The 25,072-nt window shown below is 45.4% G+C and overlaps 1 protein-coding gene across 7 annotated transcripts in view; it reads left to right on the top strand.

Annotated features, from left to right (window-relative positions):
- TNRC6A (trinucleotide repeat containing adaptor 6A) overlaps positions 1-25,072 on the top strand; it is a 46,742-nt gene that overhangs the window by 17,656 nt on the left and 4,014 nt on the right. For 3 of the 7 annotated variants that reach the window (XM_062614751.1, XM_062614750.1, XM_062614749.1), the window contains 18 exons: positions 4,341-4,676; positions 8,255-8,302; positions 11,718-14,306; positions 15,054-15,218; positions 15,396-15,571; positions 15,755-15,835; positions 16,285-16,336; positions 17,719-17,861; positions 18,193-18,339; positions 18,509-18,646; positions 18,880-19,008; positions 19,117-19,194; positions 19,456-19,666; positions 21,779-21,910; positions 23,399-23,557; positions 23,800-23,940; positions 24,466-24,573; positions 24,800-25,021. In XM_062614751.1, the coding sequence (XP_062470735.1) occupies positions 4,341-4,676; positions 8,255-8,302; positions 11,718-14,306; positions 15,054-15,218; positions 15,396-15,571; positions 15,755-15,835; positions 16,285-16,336; positions 17,719-17,861; positions 18,193-18,339; positions 18,509-18,646; positions 18,880-19,008; positions 19,117-19,194; positions 19,456-19,666; positions 21,779-21,910; positions 23,399-23,557; positions 23,800-23,940; positions 24,466-24,573; positions 24,800-25,021 (5,055 nt within the window). The other 4 variants (XM_062614752.1, XM_062614753.1, XM_062614754.1 and 1 more) reach the window with 4 other exon arrangements.

The following is a 25,072-nucleotide window of genomic DNA, read 5'->3' as shown; positions in this document are numbered from 1 at the left end:
CTGCTGAGAAGCCAAGCACTCGAGTAAATGCTGTTTAAGAACATTTGAGTTTTGTTGTGCTCACTTCAGCAATCACAGTGTGCTTCTCCAGCAGGAGATGTCCTCAGGAGCTGAAATGTCTCTTTGCACACACTTCAGTGCACATACATAATACCCTAGCAAAGTAGTTTGTGGGAACTAAAGGGCAGTGTAGGTGCTAGTGTTGTGGTGAGCTGTTCCCAGTGCTGCTGCGTGTCGGGAAACAGTGCGAGCAGGAGCTGAAAACTGCTGTCAGTCTTCAGCCCCGCATTGCTCTGCTTTGTCAAGGCAGAGGCGTAAAGCACTGCTGCTACTGCAGAGCAGAATCAACTTTGAGTCAACCACTGAAACGGAAAGGGCTTTTAAAAATAGCTGGGTGTGGAGCTGAAATCTTTGACTCATATTTCCCACCTTGGAAACTTGGTACTCGTTTTCTTCGCTGGGAAGCACCATTGCCCCAACACAGCCTCCTCTGGTCTTTGTGGGGTTTTTTCTGTCACTTCCCTCCCTGTGCTTTTCCAGCTCGGAAAGCCTGTTAACGTTTCGATGCTGGAGGCGAACGGCGTCGATGCCCAGTGAGGAGCACTGTGCTGGGAGAGCCGGGGCTCCCCTCGGCGCGGCGGCGCAGGGGTTAACGGCTTGGCAGCGGTGGGATATTTTCCAGCTCGGCTCGCTCAGCTTACAGCTGCGGCCATTTTTCCACCAGGAAAATTCTAGCACTACATCTTACGTGTGTCAGCGCCAGCGCCAGGCTTCCTCCGCTTGCCCTTCAGCATTCCAGCACTGACAACTCTCGGGGGCATGGCACGCGGGCAGGGAGCCGCACAACACATTTCTCAGAGGTCAGCTCCGGCAGCAGCGAGAAGAAACACTTAAATGACAGCTCGGTGCTGCTCTTTGTGTGCTTCGGGAGGGATTTGATCTCTGCCCGCCGGGCCGGTGCGAGCAAGAAGCTGGTTTCCATCTGCACTAAAGTTAGTGGCAGGGCTGCCATTTTTGGGGCTGGAGGGAGCCGTGGCCCCGCTCAGGAGGAGCTGGCAGCGGCTCTCCAGGAGCAGTAAAATGACACCATGCTTCTCCTCCATTTTCTGGTGAAGTCTGCCGAGTGGGAAAGCAACACAAGTTGGAAGCGTCTCTCTTTGGAATCCCTCTGTTCACTGTAACCTCTCCATCCCCTGCTCCGGGCTTGCAGCAGGTTTGTGCTTTATGGAAACCTCCTTTTTACTGCTCGCTTCTGTAAGCTCGCCGGTGGTAAATGAGCTGTGCCTGTGGTAGTGGGAGCTTTCTGCCCTGATGTGATTCTACATCGCATACTGGTGGGCAGAGCAAACTTTACCGAGCCAGCAACTCGTTTATGACAAACTGAAATGTTAAGGTAGGGATTAAGGGCTGTTGGAATTTATCGTAGCCATGTTGGAATATTAATGTATTATTTAGTCTGCTGAAGGTGTGGACCAGAAAACGTTGGACGGGGCAATTGTATTGCTTAAAACTGAAGTCTAGGGTACTTGGGGAAGCGATGGGAAACTGCAGTTAATCCATGTTGCACTTTGGGTTAATTCCAGTTTGAAATTAGCATATGAATGTAAACTGTTGATTCTTTAGTCCAGCTTTTACAGGGTAGATTTCCATTCAGTTTGCTGGCTTTATGGCCATGTTTGCTAAGGAAATGAATGCACAGAATACATGAGAAACACAGATTTCTTGAGCTGTTTGTGTCGTAGCCCAGGGGCTGGCTGGGCAGGACATGGTGTGTTTATGGTCGAGGGCGATTCGGTTACCTGCAAGTTGGATTCTGTTATAATACACACTTTGTCTTAAAGCAGCTTTAATTATGGCAGTATTAATGTTGCTGTGTTGCCGTAAGTGCTGCTGGCAGCTGGGTTGGGGTGTCTCATGGAATGTCACATAGAAATGATTTTACTTGATCCAAAGGAGCAGTTGCACAGAATGAAGGGGGAGTGCAGGAAAACTGAATCTCCTCTGTGGCCTGTTCAGGGGTGATGTGGGTTGTATCAGAAAATCCCCTCAAGCTGGGGGTACTCTCCACCTAAGCTGACATTAATGAGAAAGCTCAGGTCCAGCGTGCAGAGGGGTTTGTGTCCCTCCCTGGTGCCATTGCTTGATAGGGGTGTCCTGGCTGCAGGCAGCGGTTGTCCTTGTCGGCACCCCTCGCTGTACAGAGCTGTTGGTGTGGATGGGTGGCAGCAGGAGGCACTTTGATGGGTCAGAGCAGCAAGATTTGGGCTGCAGTGGCACAGATAGGGGTATGTGAAGAATTTTGGTGGTTTTCTGTTGGTTTTTTAAGTTCCAAAGCTTGTTGCAGTACCCAGACCACAGAAATGTGCTATAAGAGCTCATGCATTGAAGTGGTGACAAATTCTTCGCTAGTTGCTGAAATAGCACTCCCCCCCGCCAAGGTTCAGTCACTTTCACTCATTTTAATGATTTTTAACACAGGGCATTTTAAAAGGAATCAATGGGAGAGCTTTGTTCAGGACTACTTTGTGAAACCTGGTTTTGATCATTATCTGTTGCTGCATTACATGCATCAAAACACTGTGCAAGGAATCAGTTACCTACTCTTAATACAGGCAACAGCTTAAACTGGTGGCATCTGATACGGTGCTGGTGATTTCTATCAACTTGCCCATGTATCTAATGGCATTTGAGCACCTCCTGTTCCCTGTGGACATTAAATCAACCTGTGTCCTGGCCATTCCTCTCCTTAATTCTGTCCTGCTCCAGTCAGCTGTGAAATAGAGGAGCAGGGTCACTGCTGTGGAGCCAGTGTGGTGGTGAGCACCTGAAGGTGCTGCCTCTGAGGGGACATTTTATTCTGAAGGCCTTTGTGCTCGTGTTTTTCAGAGCATGTTACTGTGTATTATAGGAGAAACAAAAAGAAACGGTAGTCATAAATAGCACTGTCAGTGTTCAAGTGGATTTAAAAGCCTAAAGAGCTTGTTTTCATTTATTTTTTATGTTGTATTCACACAAGTCTGTTCTTGAAAGTGAATGAGAAAATGGTCTTTAACCAAATTAAACACGGTCATGTGGTAACAGTGTTCCTGCTGCTGCCATGCCAGGGAGTTGTTGAAGGAAGACAGCGGGGAGATGGTTGGAGGATGCTGCTCTTCAGCCTCAAGTTGTGTATGTTTAGATGCTGCCAATGTGCAGAGCTATTCTTGAAGTAAATCCAGCCGTGTGTTTATCACTGGAGAAGCTGTCCTCACGAGCTGTCCCTCGCTGTTAGCAGCAGGAATGCCACATGGATTAAACTGTTTGCCTTCAGCCACTCAGACCTTGTGAAGCTCTGAGCAGAGATGGTGACGACCACACAGGCAGGTCAGTGCTGAGGGAGGTCGTGATCCAGTCTTGTGCTACCTCAGGGAGTTCCACAGTGAATGTGTACACATTATGTGGATATCTCATGAAGAAATCTGGAAAGTACATTGACATGTCAGTAGTGTGAGGGGTTGGAAGTGCACTTACCTGTGACAGGAAGTACAGGTAAGCGTAAGACAGAAAGTACACTTACCTGTGACATTACTTACACCCGGACACCCTATGCTCACCACCAATGTACTGGCTGGGCGGAGGTGCTGGGTGGAGGGTGCTGTGGTTTTCCCTTCATCCAGCGTCAGGGTTTGGTGTGTTCCCTCCCAGCTGCCCTCTGCCAGCTGTTTGACCTTCATCTGGCCTTGAAGGGGCCATGCTGCCAAGACTGGAGCTGCAGTTGCCCACTGGCACAGTCCTGCCAGGCTGTGTGGGGTACCGGTGCTGTTAGCTGCTCCTGCTGGAGCAGCTTGACCTCAGGGCACCAACACATTTCCCTTGGGATTCTAGGGCTGCTGAAGCAGGCAAGTCCCAGTGGTGTTCTGTGTGTCCTGTTCACCTCTTTTACTTCTGGGACAAAACCAGAACATTTTTCTCAGTATAACACTTAAATTTCCCATTGGGGTAAGATTTGGGGGGGTTTAGTACTTAAGTATTTATTAAAATAGTTTAAATGCTTAAATAAGCTGATTTGTCAGAAAGCCCTGTAGAAAGAGTTTGTTAGTAGTAGCATACTTTAGCCAAGATAACTTTGTTAGGAGTGATAGTAGGATGTGTTTCTACTTCCCAATCTGTGCTATTAAAGCTGTGTGGTTGTGGGATAATTGAGCTTTTAATGGGGAATGAGTTACCACTGGCACGAGAAGAAATGCTGCCGTTACATGCAACATGCAGATGTGTAAGAATATTGGCTTAGTCTTCAGTTGGAGTTGCTGTTCTTATGAATAACTTTGTCCAACTTTCTCTCTTTCTGGGGGTGGGGGCAGTGCCAGAACAAACCAAGACCAGTGTAAGCCAGCCTCAGCCTGTCACCTCCAGCGGCACTTCCCCAGCAACCAGCACTAATAATAATGCCAAGCGGGCCCCAGCCAGCAGCCAGCAGCAGCAGCCCTTGCCTCGATACCCTCCTCGTGAAGTACCACCGCGATTTCGACACCAGGAACAGAAACAGCTTCTGAAACGAGGTCAGCAGTTACCAGTGATAGCTGCAAACCTGGGATCTACTCCTAAAGTATTGAACGGCCAGTCAGGAGGCAGCACTGTCACAAACAAACAGCCAGTGACCAACGGAGAGGTGCCGAACAGCAGCAAAAAACAGCCAGGTGAGGGCAGGTGCCATGTGGCCCTTTGAACTCAAACAGTTTCAATTCAATTGTCAGTGAAATACTTGAGCTAACCTTTAAACTTCCCATGTAAGCTGTGGCATGATGAGAGATTGTCCTGTGTCGTAGTTTAATATTAAACGCTGCAGGATGCTTTGGGCCATCCGTGTGCAAGTTACATATAGAAACCTGAGACATCATAGTTGCTTCTTGTTGCCAGTGGTGCACAGTGGATGTGTCTGGTTCTGACCAGGAGCCAATGTGACCACTGCTCTGCTCTGAGTTTCCAGTCTTTATCCTAATGATTGATGCAAGCATGGTCGTGGTATGAAGCATCACTTTCTGCATCCAGTTTTGATACACGGATCTCCCAAGAAAGTGTCATTCACATAGTTCTGAACAGCATCTCTAGACTTTGGGGTTTTTTCTTCTTCATATCTAGCAAGACAGACAGGATGCAGCTTGGTTGGAATATGAGAGTTGCTTTTTGCTGCTAGGTCAGAGTTTGTCTTTGTTCATCTACGTAAAGCTTGGTTGACTTAGCAAATGGATCGACCTTTACCTTTTACTATTTGAGTTATCCTTTGTTATGTTGGCTTGTTACACTTTCTCTTCAAATACCCTTCTAAGAGTAGTAAGCTTACCTGTTACATGTGCGTAATTTGCTGTTCAGTCAGTGTACTGTCCTGCAGCTCAGACAATTTGGGGAGGCAATAAGGGCAGTCTAATTTAGGCTGGATAAAAAAGTAACTTTCCTCATAGGGATGTAGGTTTTCAAAGGGATTTGGTATTAATGCCAACACTTTATATGGTGGGCAAATACCTTCTTATTTTTATGCTTGCATGATGATGGAACGTCTTCCCACAAATAGTTTCTTCCACACTCAAGGTTTGTTTCTCAGAACTGGTGTTCTGTGCACCACAAGGGACGTGACTCCTGGTCCCTTCAGCTAAAAAAGAAGGTTTCTGGAATATAGCCGTGATATTTCAAATTGTAGTTCAATTTTGAGCTGTTCTGATTACTTAATCTTGAAGAAGCACATTTAAACTGAAAGTAAACAGAGCGTTGGAAGCAGCTTATCCCTGTGCCCCCTGAGGAATGCTGGATATTACTTTCCAGTATTATTTTTGTCACATCCTGGGAGAGCTCTTTACCACTCCAAGAAGTCATTTTTTAGTTAATGTTTGGGGTTTTAGTTCACCTGTATAAAGGTTTAAAGTAACCTTTTGTATACTTGCTTGCTTCTAAGGTGCAACTTTTTCTCCAACATGTATCCTCTACTGGTCAAGTTACATGGTAGCCAGTAGTGATTTAGATAAAACCTCACAGGTAAACTAACTCAAGAATTATTACTCTTTATACAACCTGTTAAACCACCTCATTGTATCCAGAGGATCCCTTTGAGCATAGTGTCCTTCATTTCTCTTCTGTTGTGAACACCAGCCCAATAGTGAATCAGTTGGCTTCCCGTTTGTGTATCACATTCTTCCCAGTTTTGCTTGATTTTGTGCTGCTGTGGCTGGGGGGCCTTTTAGGCTGGGAGATGCCAATGTGTCCCTGTGCCATAGCGCCACAGCGAGTGTGTGGGGACCTCCTTTCCTGGAGTAGTTCTGTGGTTGGAAGAACAGGCTAGTTGTTTGAATAACATGTCCACAAGTCAGGCTGATAACAGAAAGGTTCTGGGAGCCTTTAGGGAGAGAAAGTTTGGCCAAAGCCCTTTCCCACCTTAAGAAAATGTTTGCATTATCAGCAGCATCCTATTGGGTCTTCGTTAGCTTGGTGCTGTGCTCCGGGGGACCAGGATCAGACAAGTGGGGTTGTGCAGCCAAGGCCTCCTGCCTTGGTGCCTGTGTCTGTATGCTTGGAAGAGCTCTTTCTAATAACCAGGAGTTCCCTGTTTGTCACGTGCTTTAAGAAATGTAGGGAAGGTGATAATGTAAAGGAAAGTGCTTTTCAGTGCTGGATTTTTGTGGTGGTTTCAGGCTTCTGTAACACGGAGGTGGCCGTAGTCCAGCAGCATGTGAGTGGCTTAATGCCTTCTGGCACCTCGATATCTGAAAGGAAATACCACTGACATTTGCCTGCCCCAGTCTCACTCTCTAGTTCCTCTTTTAGCCTCCAATGACAGCTTCTGGGTGCTCTCTGTGTTATCTCCAAAACTCAAAATCTCATGAAATTCACCATGTCTGTAGATCCCTTCCTATTGAAAGAATATCCATGTATAGGCCATTTGGGTTGACAAATTTTATACCTTAACACAATATCTTTGAAGATTAAGTTCTTTATTTTTAAAGCCTTGTTTAATGGATATTGGGATTGATCTGTATTTTAGGGCTAAAAGGAAAACTGTAGCTTCAGGTGTTGCAGTCAGAGTTGCAGGACTTTGTAATGGCTGCAGGAATTTGATCTGTTATTCCCTGGCATACCTGGGGTAGGATCGATCCCCAGTTCCAGCTGGGGTGGTAACTGCTTGGTAGGTGCTTTGTGAAAGCCAGCAGCACCAGTACTGTTAAACTTAGAGCCTTCTTTTAACTGCCCATGCCACGCTGTTTTAAGTCTTTGGTATTGGAGAAGTTTTTAACTGTATCAATGGTCCGCATGTGTTTTGTGTGGACAATCATCTCCTCTTCTGAAAATGAACCCCCTTTGTTTAGAAGGAAAGCTGAAGAAGGGGTAGTCCTGTGAGTTGTTCTTTTCTGCTGTTCCTAGGCCATCTGGCCTATTTCTTTAATAAAGACATGCAAGTGAAGCCCATGGCGTGCAGTACTTGTGAAAAAGATAGTCTGTACCAAGGTGGTTATTCTAAGAAATCTACATAAGTGGCTCTTGATCAGAACGTTTTCATACCCAGTTCAGATGTTTGCTTTGCTGATATTTCCCCCCCTGTATGTAAACTTCACATGAAAAGAAGGTCTTGAATGCTGCCTCGGCATGTTTGCCTCTGCTTTGTAACACATGGGGCTGGCCAGGTGGTTGTTCCACAATGAAATGATTTATGCACTGAACTGAAATACTTGCCAGCAGTAATTGCTTACAAGTGTGGGACAGAGCAGAGCGGGAGAGCAGCGCCGGGCTCCTGGAGTTAGTCCAGTCGCTCTGAGTCCTGCTCTGGCGCGAGTGGGTCTCACTTTGTCCATGTGCATCTCAGCAGAGCTGCAAAATGATGTTACAGACAAAGCCCTGGGGAACAGAAGGTTCTTCCTGTAAGCTGAGGGTTTTTCCTTGGTCAGGGATCTGCAGTTAGAAGTGGTGGGGCTGACTTCATTTAGGAAGCAGTGCCTTAAATACAACAGTTATGGTCTCCAACTGTAGAACTTGTGAATTGGAAACATTCACTTCGATTTCATACAGTGCCTATGGGACTCTTAGGAGGAAGAAGCTATGAGAGAGGGCTGGAGGAAGGTTTGTTGTGCACACGCTGGTGTTAAACCGGAGTTGGACTCTACGTGGCTCCTCAGCTGAACCTCTCCTGAGGAAGGGGTACTAATGGATGGGGTTAGAGCAACGAGTGCTCTGGGGGCTGTTGGTACTTTACCAGAGTAACACTTCTGTGACTGTCTTGCTTTTCTTTCCATAGGCATGCCTCCCATTCGGGACTTGGTGAGCCACTCCCCTAACCAGTCAGGTTAGCTCTTTACATCTCCCCTTTGCTCTGCACTGCATGTCTTTGTGGTAGTTACATGTGTCACACAGTCTTGTCCGAGTGTTTTATTCATGTTTCTTTTCTTTGGCTTCTGTTTTCCAATAGCATGTGCTGTGTGAATGTCTGACACATAGCTTCCCTGTGCCATTGCATCCTACATTTGCTTAAACCTTTTCATTGTCTAAAATAACATCAGAATTCATACCAGAACGGATGTTTTGACTGTGTGGCACCTCAGCTTTAAAATACTAAGTGTCTTCTATTTTTTACCTTTCTGCTTACATGTTGAATTGCCTCTTTGTGGTATTAAACTGAATAATCTGTGCAAGCCTGTGCTTTAGATTAGAGACATTGCATAGCACTGCAGAGGAAATCATGTCTGGGCCTTTCTGGTTTGAATGCTGAGTTTACGCTGTGGTAGCACCTGCAGCTCTGCATGTTCCCTGCTGCTCTTTGTCGTTGTGAAGAACACTGGCTGTTCATTTTTTAAGTATATTTTGGAGTAAATGTGCTATGTGAGGACATGGGGACATGCACAGGAAACCACTGAATCCCAGGGTTCTGAGGGGTCCTCAGGAATCATCTGCTCCAACCTTTCTAAGCACAGCATGACCTAGACTAGATGTCCCAGCACCCTGTCCAGCTGATTCTTAACAGTGTCCAGCGCTGGGGAATGCACACTTCCCTGGGGAGATTAGTCAATGGCTGGTTGTTCTTGTTGTAAAACCTCTTGCTCTTGGTCCTGTCAGACTCTCCCCAGGAGTAACTTGTACCCATCACTCCATATCTTTCCGTGTGACCCCTTGTAAAAAGGGATAGCCACCCTTTAAACACAAACATGAGGCTTAGGTTTCCCTTGAGCCATCTGTTCTCCAGGCTGAGCAGTCCCAGCTCTCTCAGCTTTTACTCATGTGTCTTCCCAGTCCTTGGGTCATCATTGTGGCCCTTCTCTGGTTCCTCTCCAGCCTGTCCACAACTCTTCTGTATAGCAAGGTCCAAAACTGAACACAGTATTCCCAGGCAGGTCTGACAAGCCTTGAGTAGCACAGGTAGTGCTGTGGGGCTGTAGTGGCTCTAGTTCATGTCCCCATAAGGCTGCAGCAGGTGCAGGGCTTGGGAAAACATTTCACATTGCATCTTTTCTGTTTTTTCCTTGAAATTTTCATCCTTCACATTTTCCTCAAAGCCTGCTCTCAAGGGGAGGTGTTAAACCTCCTCTCCTCATCCTCCCTCTTCCCCTGTGTCAGGGAGAGGAGACGCAAAGCTTGTGCAGGATGGTCCCTCTCTGGGAGCAGGGTTGGGTGCAGCAGGACGCTGTGCCCTTGCCCTGGCAGCTCTCCTGTCCTTTGCTTCAGTTAGGAAACCACTGCAGAGGCCAACAGCTACAGTTGCTCATTCCCGAGTTTGGAGTGCTTTAGTAAGGCACAAACTGGATTGTAAGAAGCTCAGGTTTATGTAATTCATTTATGTCCAGGATTCAAGCAGCAAAAGTTCACCTGCAACTTCTGAATAGTCCTGGGGAGAAGCGCAGGCCTGGGCTGCTCTTGGCTGGGTTTGCTTGTCACCAAGGGCAGTATGTTGTCAGCTGGGATTTCTCAATGTTTAGGGTGGTTTTGTGGTATCTGCCAGACACACAACACCAGAGATAATCTCCTGCTTACTCAGTATTTGTATTCTTAATCTCAGACGTTCATGGGGGGTGGAGATTCCAGCAGGGAGATTCCAGAACAGTGGTTCCCACTAGAAAGCACTAACACACGTTTATGTCGAGGAAAAACTGTCAGGGTAGTTCTGCATGCAGTGGGATCACATTCTGCATGGCTGGAAGTCAGTCATTACCTGCTCTCTGTGCATTGGCTCCTTACAAACTGCATCACATCTAAATTAGGATACTAGAGCTTTTCAAATACAGGGCTTCTGTTGTGCAGTGAAGGTTTGTTTGCTGTTTCACTCTGTTCTGTACTCGTAACCCTTGTCTCTTTCCCCATGTTGAATTTGGGCTGTTGGCAGCTGTGCACTTCAGTGTTGCTTTTGCAGTTGATCTGTTACTGAGATGATGTTTTTCAATCCAGATGTTTCATTAGTGCGGCTTTTGGTGCTGTTGATTCTCTCCTTCATGAGAGTGCAGACAACTCTTATCTTTGGTTAGTCTTTTAATACAGGTTAAATGACTTCTTTTCTTTAAACACCAGTGTGAGATTGGAGATCCTGGGGTTTGCTGGATTTTGCTCAGATACCGCAGTGGTTTTTCTAGTAACACATTAACAGGCAGGTCTGGGGTTATGTTCAGCTGAAGGAATGTCTCCCAGCTCTCCCAGGGTTACGTACGTTTTGAATAGCCCAAGTAAAGGCAAACAAGGGAATATTACAAAGAAGTGTTGTTTACTTAAAAAAACCCAACTAAATGTTTTCATGTGCAGAGAAGCTGCTGCACACGCAGCCACTGAGCGTGCACCAGTGTGCTTATTCTCTCAGTGCAGGCAAATACAAAGTAAAAAGCTCCAGTGGCCTTTTGTACTTGTGTTCCTTTGCCAGCTTCATCACTGTGTTCCACACGCTTCACGCTTCCATAGTTCCATCTTCTGCTGATGCTTTGATTGAGCAGTCATGGGGGAGGTCTCTGCATGAAGCGTTGGACACCTGAGATGAGAATTGATGGTGCTTGTTTTGCACCAAATACTCCGTGGTGCCTATATTTACCATGCAAAGTGTGTAAATGAATTAGGGTCTGTGTTCTCCTGATTCCCACATCAGCCTATCTAGTGAAATAGCAGCAGTGATTCTTAGATAAGTGAGAAGTATCAGTTCAGCCACTTAATCTGAGCTTCTGCAGGGCAGAACTGTAGCCTGGTCTTGTGGGGTTTATATGGGTTGTTGGATAAAAGAAAATCTCCTCAATAACTTAAGAATCCTTCTACAATGTCTTAATGGGGTGGGAAGGTGTTTCTCTAGCTCCCGTCACACAGCAATTGGCGCTGCTAGGTCAGTGTAATATCCTGTTCAGATTTCTGCCTTTCCAAATGTCTTTGATTTTTATGTAGTATTTAGGGTTTAATATGGACATGTTTCTAGAAAATACTTTAAATCCAGAGTATTTGAATACCCCAGCTGTTTCTCTGGGACAAGACGACGTGTACCTTCAGGAGTGCTGCTTTGTGCTCTTGTGAGTGCCGCTTTGCCTGCTGGCGAGAAGTGTTCTGGGTTGTGTGTGGGGCAGTGTTCTGAGCACCTGTACTTACCCGGAAGCTTTCTCTGTCTTCTTCAGGACTAGAGTGTTCAAATATGCAAAAGGATTCTTGGCTTAGCATCTTTATGTGTTCATTTTCCTCTTCTGCTTTAATGAAGTAATAATACTAAATTTACAATGATGCTCTTGGACTTTCCCTCTTCCCTTTAGATCTGAACCACAGTGGTCTAGGATCCCATTATGAAAATTCTCACTGGGGACCAGTCTCTTCAAATAGTGACTCCAGCACAAACTGGGATAAAGTTATTGTAGACGGCTCTGACAAAGAAGCATGGCCATCAATCACTGGCAGTGACCCAGAGCTGACATCAGAATGTATGGACACTGACTCTGCCTCTAGCTCTGGGTCAGAGAGGAACCTCGTGATAATGGCTTCAGGGAGCACAGGTGGAGAAAGCGATGGCATTCGGAATGGCATTGGACATGGTTCTCAGAATAAGTTTGTGGTTGGTAGCAACAGCAATAATGTGGGCAATGGAAGTATTAATGGGCCGTGGGGCTTATCCCACGGAGCCATAATAAGCACATGTCAAGTTTCTGTGGATGCTCCTGACAGCAAATCTGAAAGTAGCAACAATAGAATGAATGCTTGGGGCACCATAAACTCTTCATCAAATGGAGGGTTAAATCCAAGCACTTTGAATTCAAATGGCAACCATGGTGCCTGGTCTGTATTGGAGAACAATGGACATGCCCTGAAAGGGTCTGTAGGGAGTGGTAATCCTGGCACAAGTATTCAGTGCAGTACCATAGGTCAGATATCTAACAGTCAGAGTATTAACTCTAAGGTGGGTGGTTCAGCCCATGGTTCCTGGGGAAGCCTTCAGGAAAGTTGTGATTCTGAAGTAAATGGTACAAGGAATGTTTCATTCAGTGGGCAACCTCAAAACCTTAACACTGAAATGAATGGACCAAATAACACTACTAACTTTATGACCTCTAGTTTACCAAACTCTGCTGGTTCAGTGCAGATTAACGAACTGCCTAATAATACAGGGCATGGGGCCTGGCGCGTGAGCACAATGAATCATTCTCAGATTCAGGCCTCTCCAGTTTCAAATGGCACTTCCATTTCTCATCTTAGCAATGGTGAGGCGAAAAATGGTGGATCTTATGGTACTACATGGGGTGCCTATGGTTCTAATTACTCTGGAGACAAATGTTCAGGCCCAAACAGCCAAGCTAATGGTGACACTGTGAATGCAACTCTAATGCAGCCAGGCATTAGCGGGCCTGGCAGCACTAACTTTCAAATCAATGGGAATAAAGGAGGAGGGGTGTGGGAGGCAGGGACAGTCAACTCCCAGAACATGCCATGGGGAAGTGGGAATGGTGCGAGTGCTGGCGGGAATAGAAGAGGATGGGGGAACCCTGCACAAAACACTGGCACTAACATTTCAAATGGGGAATGGAGTAAACTGCCCAGTAATCAGCATTCCAATGAAAGCATGAATGGCAGTGGCAGGAAGTTTACAAACGGATGGAAGTCTGCAGAGGAGGAGGACCTCAGCAGCCAGAGTCCTGCTGCTCCTCAGCTCACGGAGCAGAACAGCGCGTGGACCAAAGCAGGTACAGCAGACAGCGAGGGCAGCGCCGAGAGCTCTGGGTGCCATGAAGATCGGGCCACTGCGGAAGGACAGAACCGGGAGAGAAGGAAAGTTGACCAGCACGCGTTACTCCAAAGCATAGTGAACAGAACTGACTTAGATCCACGTGTCCTTTCCAACTCTGGTTGGGGACAGACTCCAATCAAACAGAACACTGCCTGGGATACCGAAACATCACCGAGGGGTGAAAGAAAAACTGACAATGGGACAGAGGCCTGGGGGGGCTCTGTGACACAGACTTCCAGCTCAGGGGGGTGTGTGGATAGACCTAACCCTAATAATAATGATACCTCATCTGTATCAGGGTGGGGAGATCCAAAGTCTGCTACAAGGTGGGGAGACTCCAAAGGGTCAAACAGCCAAGGGGGGTGGGAAGAAGATTCTGCTGCTACAGTAATGGTCAAGAGCAATCAATCATGGGGAAGTGGCAAAGAGGAAAAGTCATCTTGGAATGACGCACAGAAGATCAAACAGGGATGGGCGGATGGACAGAAGGCCAGCCAGGGTTGGGCAGTTTCTGCCAGTGATAGCTGGGGTGAAAACTCAAGAAGTAACCATTGGGGTGAGGCTAAGAAATCCAGTTCAGGAGGTAGCAACAGTGACAGATCAGTATCTGGTTGGAACGAGCCAGGTAAATCAAATTCTGTTTCCTGGGGAGGTAATAATACAAACCCAAATACTTCTTCAGGATGGGATGAGCCTGCAAAGCCTAATCAGAACCAAGGCTGGGGAGACCCTCCTAAATCCAATCAGCCTCAAGTTTGGGGGGATTCATCCAAGCCGATCAACTCTCCAGAGTGGAACAAACAAGATGTTGGCTCTTGGGGAGCACCGTCTGCCCCGAACAAGCCCCCCGGCTCGGGCTGGCTGGGGGGGCCGATGCCAGCGCCGGCAAAGGAGGAAGAGCCCACGGGCTGGGAGGAGCCATCCCCTGAATCAATACGCCGCAAAATGGAGATTGATGATGGAACTTCTGCTTGGGGGGATCCGAGCAAGTACAACTACAAAAATGTGAATATGTGGAATAAAAATGTCCCAAACAGTAGCAGCAGTTCAGACCAGCAAGCACAGGTACATCAGCAGCTACTGTCTTCAAGTGCCATGTCTAGCAAGGAGAGCAGTTCGGGTTCTGGTAAGGCTTGGTTTTATGCCCTGTTTTCTGCTAGCTGTAAACCACTTCTTTTGTTCTTGCTTCATATAACAATACTTTAGCTTAAAGTGGTAAAGGGGGGTGCTGGTGAAGTACCATTCTTATTTAGGAAAAACACCCAACAGCAATGCTCGTAGACATGGGTGGTTTTGTGCAGATTGGAAGATCTAGTTTTAAATAGCTTGAGGAGTTAAAGTAACTCAGCTCTACTTGAATTCTGGGATGTGGAAACAGAGGAAATACCTCCTAGTATCTGAGGAATGAAAGTATTTTTCTTCATTTGCCTCTAAACCTGTTAAAACGTAATGTTACCAAAGAGCCCCCTCCAAAAGGGACAGAATGAAGGAGGATGGTTTATATGGACTCGAGATCAGACTTTCTGATCTTGTAGTTTTGGGAGCAGTGAATAATACTTGTAGATGAGCTTGTGTGGTGCTTATGAAGTATTTTGTGCTCTCAAATGTGGAGAGGAGTAGCTTAAATATAATGAGCAGTTCTTAGGAACTTAACATCTCGGACATTTCTATTACCAAAATGGAATGTTTTACATATGAAATTTGTATTTTTCTGATTATTTTTTAACAGCTGACAGTTGTATTATGTGTATGTGCACTAATATGCTTTTTATTGTGTGTTACGGCTCTAGAAAAGCAAACCACTTGAGTTTCTTTAGGTAGCTTTTATAATCCTGTTTAAAAACATGCCAGTAACTCGTACTGCTTTAAAAAGGTTGGGGAGAGCCTTCTACTCCAGCCACTACTGTAGATAATGGAACTTCAGCGTGGGGTAAGCCCATGGATACTGGTACTAGCTGGGGAGAGCCCATCAGCGATGCAGCAGGCACCTCTGGCTGGGGAAACACTTCTCTTGGTCAACAGGCTTCAAATAAACCCGGTGAGTGCTTCTTGTGTCATCTCTGAGGAAAGGGGATGGGGATGGGGAAGCAGCTCTGCAGAAGCTTTATGTTTCTGAGGGCTTACGATCTTGAAGTAAGGACCAAGCTAAGGTCTGTGTTGAGGGCAGTCAGTTGCTACTGAAATGCTGAAGTGCTGGTTTTTTTTTCACAACCAGGGCCTAAATCTATGCAAGATAGTTGGTGTGGAGATGATATGCCATTGACAGGCAGTCGTCAGACCAGCTGGGAGGAAGAGGAGGATGTGGAGATTGGAATGTGGAACAGCAGTTCTTCACAAGAAGCTAACTCATCTTTAAATTGGCCACCGTACATGAAGAAAATGCCCACGAAGGTAATGAGGCGCCTGGGTTGAGCTTTCTGCACTGTTGGCAGATCTAAAAGCTGAGCCAGAACAATGCTGCCCTGAGAGGGGCCATTAAGCTTTAATCTTCATTCATAACATTCTGTGATGTCATTTTAGCAGTAGGTGGTAAACGTCTTCTGAGCATCACGGGAATTCCTTTCTGTTTTTAAGGGAATAATGAAAGGTGGAAATAAGCAAGATGAAACATGGATCAATCCATTCATTAAGCAATTCACAAATCTCACTTTTTCAGTAAGTATTTGCCTTTACCTGGCTCTATTGCCTTCACCTGGCTCTATTGCCTTCTTACTGTGCTGACTGTAATGCACAGGGAGTAACACGCTCAGTTGACTGGGGTTTGTTTCATAGTGCTTTTCTCTTTACTTCTCTTTGTCTCCCCTCTGTCACCCACCCATTTGCTTTGAATCTTCATTACAAAAATGCCAATTGATTGGTGAGAAGTGGTTTTGTGAATACCACCCTGGTGTTCACCTGGTACTCTGGGGTTTTACTTAACCTTACACACGTATTTTGGTGCAATACCTGTTTTCAGTTGGGTACCAACTAAAGGGTTTAAAAAGCATCCGATTTGTCTCTTTTTTTCCCCTTGCAGGTTTGAATATAAATAGTATTATAGGAATCTCTTTGGGTTAGCTTTTAAAAATACTACTAAATAATTATGATTCATTTTATTACTTCAGAGAGAATCACCAGAAGAAACCATACAGAGCAATAAGATGGACATGTCTGGAGGTAAGGCTAGGAGAGCCAGCCTGGCTTTTACTGCTTTCCTTCCCAGTCTCTCTTTTAGTTTATATCCTTCTGTAAATTACTTTTCAAAAACTGTATATATCATATATATAGCTACAGCTATATATAGTTAAATATGCTTCCCTAAAGAAGAGGAATACCCTTGTAAAGAAAAAACCTGTGTGTATGTGAGTAATGCTACACACATGAATCACCTGGTTGCTCTAGTGATATTCCCCATAAATCAAGCTGAGCTGACTTAAAAGAGTGTTTTCAGGGTGTGGTGATTTTGCTTCTTGCAATGTAAGTATCTGGCTTGCCCTCAGGATACATCCTTCACACAGACACGTTCTGAATCCCACAGTCCCTCATTGTGGTTCATTCTTGGAAACACATTCTCAGTTCTAGGAACTAAATTAATACTGAGCAGTTATTTCAGAGGGGTTTAAACCTGAGTGTGAAACGACTTGGGAGCAGTTCTGGTTTTATTTGAAGCCAGTGAGTGTTATGATTCCTCCAGCAAATAAAAGCCAGCATAATTCTGTAATATACTGATACTATAATGATAGAATTCTTATTTAAAAGTATCTGTGGCACTCTACTGTTTAGTGGAGTTGCAGTCTTCTTATTCCAGTATCAAATTGGGTATTTTCACTTTTAGGTTCACAGTCTAATTGTGTAAGAGATTGTTCTTTGAATTTTAGATTTGAATATTAAGGGGAAGCCCCATATTTAAATTATTTCTTTTTTTCAGTTTTGAGTTTAAAACATCAGTTTTGGAAGTAATTCTCTTGCACTGAATGCAGTGAAGGATTAAATGGACCCTTTTTTACTGCTTACATTTTGATCTTGTAGCTTGCCTAGAATTCATGAGAAGATAACTTCATATTTGCTTTTAATAAACACAAATACTGTACATTTGTGAAGGTTTTTGTTTGGTTGGGTTTTAGCTAATAGGGTTTTTTCTTAACCAAATCAAATTAAAGGGCTTCTGAAATACTAGACGAATGTAGGGATGTGATAAAGCTACTGCTTCAAAGCCAAGACAGTGCTTTGTGCTTCCAAACCAGACATGTGGCATTCACAACTGGAAACTCCAGTTTGAACAATTAAACTTTCTTGGTTTTAAGGACTGAGAGCAACATTTTTGTGGAGTCCAGCAAAACCTGCTGACGCCGTGCTGATGCCAAGTTCTCAATTGTCTATACCCATTGATCCATAGTGTTTCCTTTCCCTTTTCACTAAAGCCCAGAGAGTTCAAAGCTAAACTGGTGTTTTCTTTCATTAGTCTCTAGCTTGAGAGCAGCATCAGTGCAGCTCTTCAGAAGCACAGGCTGGTTGCTGGTGTCTGGAATACTGCAGTCACCTCTCTCACCTTTTCCCAGGGTTATTGCCAGATAAGCGGATGGAGATGGATAAGCACGGCCTCAGTGTGGGAGATTACAACCGTGTGGTTGGAAAAGGCCCTGGTTCTCGTCCTCAGATTTCCAAAGAGTCTTCCATGGATCGCGGTCCTTACTTTGATAAGGTCAGTAGGTGTCCTGCTGGTGGACACTTTAAACTTCTTTGACTCTCTGTGTTCCTTAGCTTTCTGCATTTAGTGGAGGGGAAAACCGGGGCTTTCTTGTTAATCCGTAAGAGATGTTTGTTCTTTTTAACTTACTGATATGTAATACTAAGCAGTTTCTGTAGCCCCTTTGCAGTGCAAATGAGTAACTAACCTGATCTCTTTTGTTTTCTGCCTATTTCCTGCTGGTGCTGGACTGTCTGTGACTCTTCCCTTCTGTTCCTGCCAATGGTTTCTCCCTTCTGCTTGCTTGCTGGCTGGGTGTTGCGCATCGGTTTGTCTGTCCCATCAGGATGGCATTGTAGCAGACGAGTCCCAAAACATGCAGTTTATGTCCAATCAAAACATGAAGCTTCCCCCTTCAAATAATGCACTACCTAACCAAGCCCTTGGCTCCCTAGCAGGGCTGGGTATGCAAAACTTGAATTCTGTTAGACAGGTAAGGCTGTGTGCATATTCTTGGCATGTTACTTGACAGCATTTAATGCCTTTTGATATAACATCCTACCTATGTGATTGATCTGTACTTAATTTGTAATTCAAATGCACAGGGGTGGGAGGAGCAGCCCAAGAGGTTTGCTGTCACTCACTGTCCTTCCTTCCCGCAGAATGGCAATCCCAGTATGTTTGGTGTTGGTAATTTAGCAGCACAGCCCAGGAGCATGCAGCAGCCTCCAGCACAACCTCTTAATTCATCTCAGCCTAATCCACGTGCTCAAGTGCCTCCTCCATTACTATCCCCTCAGGTAATGAAGTACATAAAACATTCTGGGTGTAAACTACCAAAACGCTGCTTCAGAAAATTGTGTTTTGTTTATGGGTGTTGCTGATGTTTATTCTGTCAATATTTGAAAGGGCTTTTGGCTTGGGGAGTGTTTCAGAAACTAGGCAGCTGTTGACAGAGGTTATAATAGCCTACATCCAGTGTAACTGGCGGCACGTTACTGTCAGTCACTCTTCATTCTGGTCTGGTTTGCAGGTTCCAGTATCATTACTGAAGTATGCACCAAACAGCGGTGGCCTGAGCCCACTTTTTGGCCCACAACAGGTAGCCATGTTGAATCAACTGTCCCAGTTAAACCAGCTTTCTCAGATCTCCCAGTTACAGGTAAGCCACCAGAGCTGGTCGCTGGGTTCTGTTTGAAAGTCTAAGTAGAGACTTCACGTCAGCTCTAAACTGTTCTCACAAACACCACCACCAAACACTGTCTCCTAGCGGTTGTTGGCTCAGCAGCAAAAAGCGCAGAATCAAAGAAGCATGCCTTCTGGTGGTCGTCAACAGCAGGAGCAGCAGGTAACGAACCCCTTTATTATTCACTTCTCAAGCTAGCTTTAAAACCTGTTCATTGTCTGAGCTGCCTTTCTTGTTAGAAATGCCATTAAAGTGTGCAAGAGTGAATGGAGTTTTGACAAGCTCTAAAAAAAAAGGCTTAGCTTAAGGCTGGGCTCTGCTGTGCATAGGTGCACAGAGCACAGAGATGCCTTTCCTGATCTTTCTTTAGATGTGAAAAAGCTTTTTGCCCATTTATATTGTAACTGCTCTGTTTTTTTTAAGGGTCGATCTCTTAGTATGCAGCAACAGATGATGCAACAGTCCCGTCAGCTTGATCCAAACCTGTTAATGAAGCAGCAAACTCCACCCTCTCAGCAGCAGTCACTCCATCAACCCTCCATGAAATCCTTCCTTGAGAATGTCATACCCCACGCTACTCCTGAGCTGCAGAAAGGGCCATCGCCAATAAATGCATTCAGCAGCTTCCCCATAGGTGGGTTTCTCCACACTAACATCATACAGTTAAATGCTTACAGAACACCCTCCCTTCCTTTTCATTTGCCTGGGAAAACAACAGGGACTGTAATCCTGTTAGCACTTACAGTTCTCATGGAAGTGGTAATTCTTTTGGGGCTTATCCAGTTATCTTTGTTCACCAAAGAACTTATGTCATAAGTACACTTACTGCCTGAAGTGATTGTATTTCAGTGCAGATGCTGTACATTCTTAAAGAATGTCTGTCTCCTTTTCTTTCTTTTTTACCCTCTGGGTCCCAAGGATGATACAAAGTCCTTTTGCACTTAGAATTCCTGGAGCTAAAGGACTTTTAGAAGTGGAATCCATACAAAGAATCCATTGAAGTGCTCTCATTTCTTTGGATTTTAAAAACATTTCAATGCATCTGGAATTGCATAGGTAGAACAAAATGTTCATTTCCCCTGTGGTGGTTTTGTCCTGGGAAGAAAGGTTTAAGCTCTTCAGTTTTAAAGAATGGTTGTCTCATTTCAGGCACAATGTCTGAAGGTTTATATATACAAACATCTCCTGTTTCTTTCTCCCCACATTTCCAGGCTTCTGTCCAATTTCTACTTCAGAAATTCCAGGCTTGTATATTTTCTCCTTACTTTAGGTCCCTTTGTAATGCTGTCTTATGCTTACTACAGCTGTTTACCATTTACCTCTGTTCCTTATCCCAGTTTATTTCCTCCAATTTGCTTTTCTTCTATTTTATCCTGATCTGGTCATTTCTGTTGGGCTGATTTCCTTTGCATTCTCATTGCCCTTCGTAGAGCAGTTTGTTTGGTAGAGACTGCTGCTGAAACCCTTGTGCTTACAGGTGGAGCGTGATGGAGGCAGTGCGTTGGTGCAGGCCATGCTCTTGCCTTGCATGTGCCACACTGGAGTTTTGCTTATGGCCAGTCTTAAGTTCAGGCTTCCTGCCTGCATGAGGCTCCTTTCTGTTTCATTTCTCAAGTTGAATTGTTGTGTACTATTAAGTAGCTGCTTTCTCACCGTAATCGTTGCCACGCTGCAGGAAGCTGCAGTATATGAGGCAGTTTCTCTGAGGCTTTTGGAGGTGCTGCTTTTCTGGCATCCACATCTGCTCATGCCTAAACTAAAAATCCCAACCAAACGAATGAAAAACCAAACCAGCTCCTCTATGGCAATGAGCATCCCCTCAGGAGCAAGATTAAGCACTGGTTTTCAGTGTTGAATGAGTGAGTTTCTGGTAGAGATTTGAGATGTTCCCTGAGTGTCTCTGGCCCTGAGATAAAATGTTGTAGTGGTTTATTTTCAGAGCTGGAGTAAACAGATCTGAAGGGCTGGAAAGGTAACCAGGTATGGTTGGGAATTAAGGATCCTTCCTGACCTGGAAAGGGAGCAGGCATGCCAAAGTCCAGAGCATGGGCATAGTTGTCCAAGCCCAGAACAGCTGGTGCTCACAGGTATTTGCTTTCATTTGGGTTGGCATTGTGTTGATTCCCTGGCAGATAAATGTTTTGAAATGGAGATAACAGCTTAGAACAGGCAAAGACAGGTTGTGTTTGGTTTCTTCTTGCCGAGGTTTCACTGCTCAATGTGAGGAGGTTAAATGGAGAGGGGATGGTGTTGCTTGTGTGGTCTGAGGCTGGCGAGGTGTCCTGGAACAGCCCGGGCAAGAACAGGAGTGAGGTTGTAACTGCAGACACCAGGACTTAACTTCTGCTGAACAGGGATGAGTGCAGACCCCTGGTGAGACAAGTGTCCTTTCTAGCTGAGTGTAGCTCTCCAAAGGGCAGTACCTCTGCTCCATCCAGATGAGATCAGCTGTGCTGCTGCTGGGCTGGTATTTGAGCTTCTCTGACTTCCCAATGGCTTCTTCCACTGCCCTTTTTGCATGAAGACATCAGCTGAGAACTTTGGGTGCTTTGCATTGCTTAGCTTAGCTTAGCTTCTGTCTGGAGTAAGTTCACTGTGTTAAATGCTAGAATGTTTCTCAAAAACAGAGACTTGGAAGCGTGAAAGAACCATAGTAACATGCTCTTAAACGCTCATTAGGACAACAGGGGTAATTAGCAGAAGGAAAACATTCAGCCTGTATTTCATAAGTTATATGTGTTTCTAGGAATGAACTCAAACTTGAATGTAAACATGGATATGAGCAGTATTAAAGAGCCACAATCTCGCTTGAGGAAATGGACTACAGTCGACAGCATTTCTGTGAACACATCCTTGGATCAAAACTCCAGCAAACATGGTACGTGTTTCACACCTCAGAGCCTGCTTTCACCTTCTGGCTCTCACAGGCAGGTTTGCTGTGGTTAGGTCTGGAGGTGTAACTACTGTGTTGCTCGTAGCTGTCAGAATTTGTGTTGTGCTGTCTGTGCCAAACGTGCTGCTCGTCTCCCCCAGCAGCCCAGAGCTGCCTGAGTGATTTTACCTACAGAAATGATGTTGTGATGGGATTTAGTAGAAAGGTACAGAATGCCCTTTCCAACCAGACTTGTCTCTAAGCGTGACTGCTGCTCCTGGCTTTACCTTGATGTGGACTGGAATGCTTCATGTCTTCTGGAACCAAAAGCTGCAGATTTCTAGTTTGGTTCCCCTGACCCTGCTGGCCTAAAGAGGGTTTATGGGGATTTAACTCTGGTCACGTCTGACATTTCTGATGACACATTCTGCTTGTGAATGTGTACATTTGCATTCTAAAACCAGGGAGAGCTTAGAAGGGTAGACAAGTACCAATGCTGTACTCGGTGTTGGAGGAGGCAGAGGACTTGGTTACGTCTTATTTCATCCCAGTAATCAGGATTCATATGACATTTAAACTGTTTCAGTTGCTTGAAATCTCATCCAGTTAAAATGTGAGTCTATAGCACAAAGGTTCTGTGTCTAAAGATAGCTATAAGATGTCTCCAGTCTCCTCTTACTTTCCAGTCTCGAGATTGTTGGGGTATTTATAGACTTGTCAGCTGCTTTACTGCTGTGAAATGACTTGCTGCCTTATGTGTCTAGTGGAGGTGTCCTGCCACTGCGCCTCTGAACCTCGTCTGATTGTTACCCACAGCAGTCAGTGCTGTGTTACTTTAGCTGGGGGTGATGTTTTCTGAATGGCATCAGGAGTTTGATTGTTTGAACTCCGTATCACATCAAATCCCTGGTAAAAGTCCTCTGTTCCCTCAGAACCATAGAATGTCTTTGGCTCTGCTGCCTAATAACTTTTCAGCTTGTCCTTGCAAGACTTGTACAGACTCTGTTTGATGCTGTGCTCCGCTTCCATTCATTCCTCTGCCTCCAGTGATTTCTACATTTGCTGTTTTGCCCTGCCAGGAATATGAGTAGGAGTTGAGAACTTTGCAGTAGCTCAAGATCCTTCAGATTTGGTTAGATGCTTCTTCCAGGAGCCCTCCCATCACAGAATATTCTGTGATTCTGTTCACTACCCCTGCTAACCAGTTCGGTCTCACAAAAAGCTCTTGCCCTCTTGAATGAATGTTTTCCTTATTAAATTTAAGTGTCCTATTTGAAGGAAATGATTTCATGATTCTTACATTTTTCTCCTGAATTATTCAGAGGCATTTCATTTTAGATCATATACTCCTGTATGACTTCCTATGTAACTTGACGTCACCAGAGGACAGTCTGCTGCTGTATATTTCATGAATGCTTTACAGGGGTATGTTCTTACATAGAGAGAGAAAATACAAGAATTGGCTTTGAAAAATACGTCCTTCTTTATTACTAGGTGCTATTTCAAGTGGTTTCAGGCTGGAAGAGTCTCCGTTTGTTCCATATGACTTTATGAACAGCAGTAATTCACCAGCCAGTCCCCCTGGATCCATTGGGGATGGCTGGCCCCGTGCCAAATCGCCTAACGGCTCTAGCAGTGTTAACTGGCCTCCAGGTAGGTGTCCTCACACCAGGTATGTGTCCTCACGTGGGGCTCTGAGCACTGGATTGTACCCTGGTGAGATGGGACCAGAAAAACTAGAAATGAAGTGACTGAAGTGAAAAGAAAAGAGCAGATTAAGTAAACGAAACGCTTCAATGTTTGGGCTTTTCAGCCCTTAGGAGATGTGTTGTTTAGGCAGATGTTTCCTGTTGTAAAACAATAAATAAGCTTCTCTTCTGTGTGTCCATTCCTAGAGTTTCGGCCTGGTGAGCCATGGAAAGGTTATCCAAACATCGACCCTGAAACTGACCCTTACGTCACTCCTGGCAGTGTCATAAACAATCTGTCAATTAATACTGTGCGGGAAGTTGACCACCTCAGGGACAGGAACAGTGGTAGGTTCAGTGCTGCCTCCTCCGTCCTGTACTCGGCTTGCTTCGGGCACAGAGAGGGACTGTTTACTTGGAGATGGGTTTGCTGCTTGCTCGTCTCCTTGTTTATCTTCTGTATTGTGGATTTCGGGGCTGAAAAGCTCATCTTTGGCTCAAGCACTGCTACTTGATGCAATGCAGCAGATACTCCAAGAATGTGGGCAGTGAGTGGATGCTGCTGAGTGTAATCAGCAATTTGTCATTCATTAAATGTGCGATTCTGATGTAATCTTGCACAGAGAGGCTGTGGGGTTGGAAGTAGGCGAGCAAAACCTGGCAGTCCAGCCACTGCAGTAAGGACAGGCTCTGCTTGCAGAGTGCTGCTGAGCGTGCCTGTCACCACAGCGTTTGGGTGCAGGATGGGGATGGAGCAGTGGAGGAGGTTCCTGGTCTGCCCGCAGACGTGTTCAGTCTGGAGTACAAGTCATGCCTTGTAAGTATTGCATTGGTGATGGACTGTACTGTGACTGGCTTCTCTCTTTTCTGTAGGGTCATCCTCATCTTTGAACACCACGCTGCCTTCAACTAGTGCCTGGTCATCCATTCGTGCCTCCAACTACAATGTTTCCCTCAGCAGTACAGCACAAAGCACTTCAGGTGATGTCTGCTTATGTTGCTCTGAGCTGGTGTTTCTTCCCCTTCATGTGCCTCAGGGGGACACTGGATGTTAATAAGACGTAGTCCTGAGCTCTCATCTCAGCAGTAATTTCACTAGTTTTCAAAGTAGTTCTTTTGACTTTACTCTCATTTAGGAGCTTTTGTTAGTAGCAGGGTGGTGGTTCCAGCAGTGTTGTGATCGTGGTTGTCTTCGTTTGCCTTTTAGTAGCCAGAAACAGTGATTCCAAATCAACATGGTCTCCTGGATCAGTCACTAACACCTCTCTGGCTCATGAGCTGTGGAAGGTCCCTTTGCCACCTAAAAGCATCACTGCTCCGTCCCGCCCGCCTCCAGGGCTAACAGGCCAGAAACCACCGTTGTCCACTTGGGATAATTCCCTTCGCCTGGGTGGAGGATGGGGAAGTTCTGATGCCCGATACACCCCTGGTAAGGGCATCTCTTTGCACGTGAAGGCTGTCTAGTTTGTTATCAAGCCAG

Source organism: Pezoporus occidentalis, unplaced genomic scaffold (genome assembly GCF_034315485.1).
Source record: "Pezoporus occidentalis ecotype Australia unplaced genomic scaffold, CSIRO_AGI_Poc_V1 ctg178, whole genome shotgun sequence".
In the NCBI taxonomy this organism is placed as follows: Eukaryota; Metazoa; Chordata; class Aves; order Psittaciformes; family Psittacidae; genus Pezoporus; species Pezoporus occidentalis.
The sequence above is the reverse complement of the archived record's forward strand: the minus strand, read 5'-3'. Positions and strand labels throughout refer to the sequence as shown.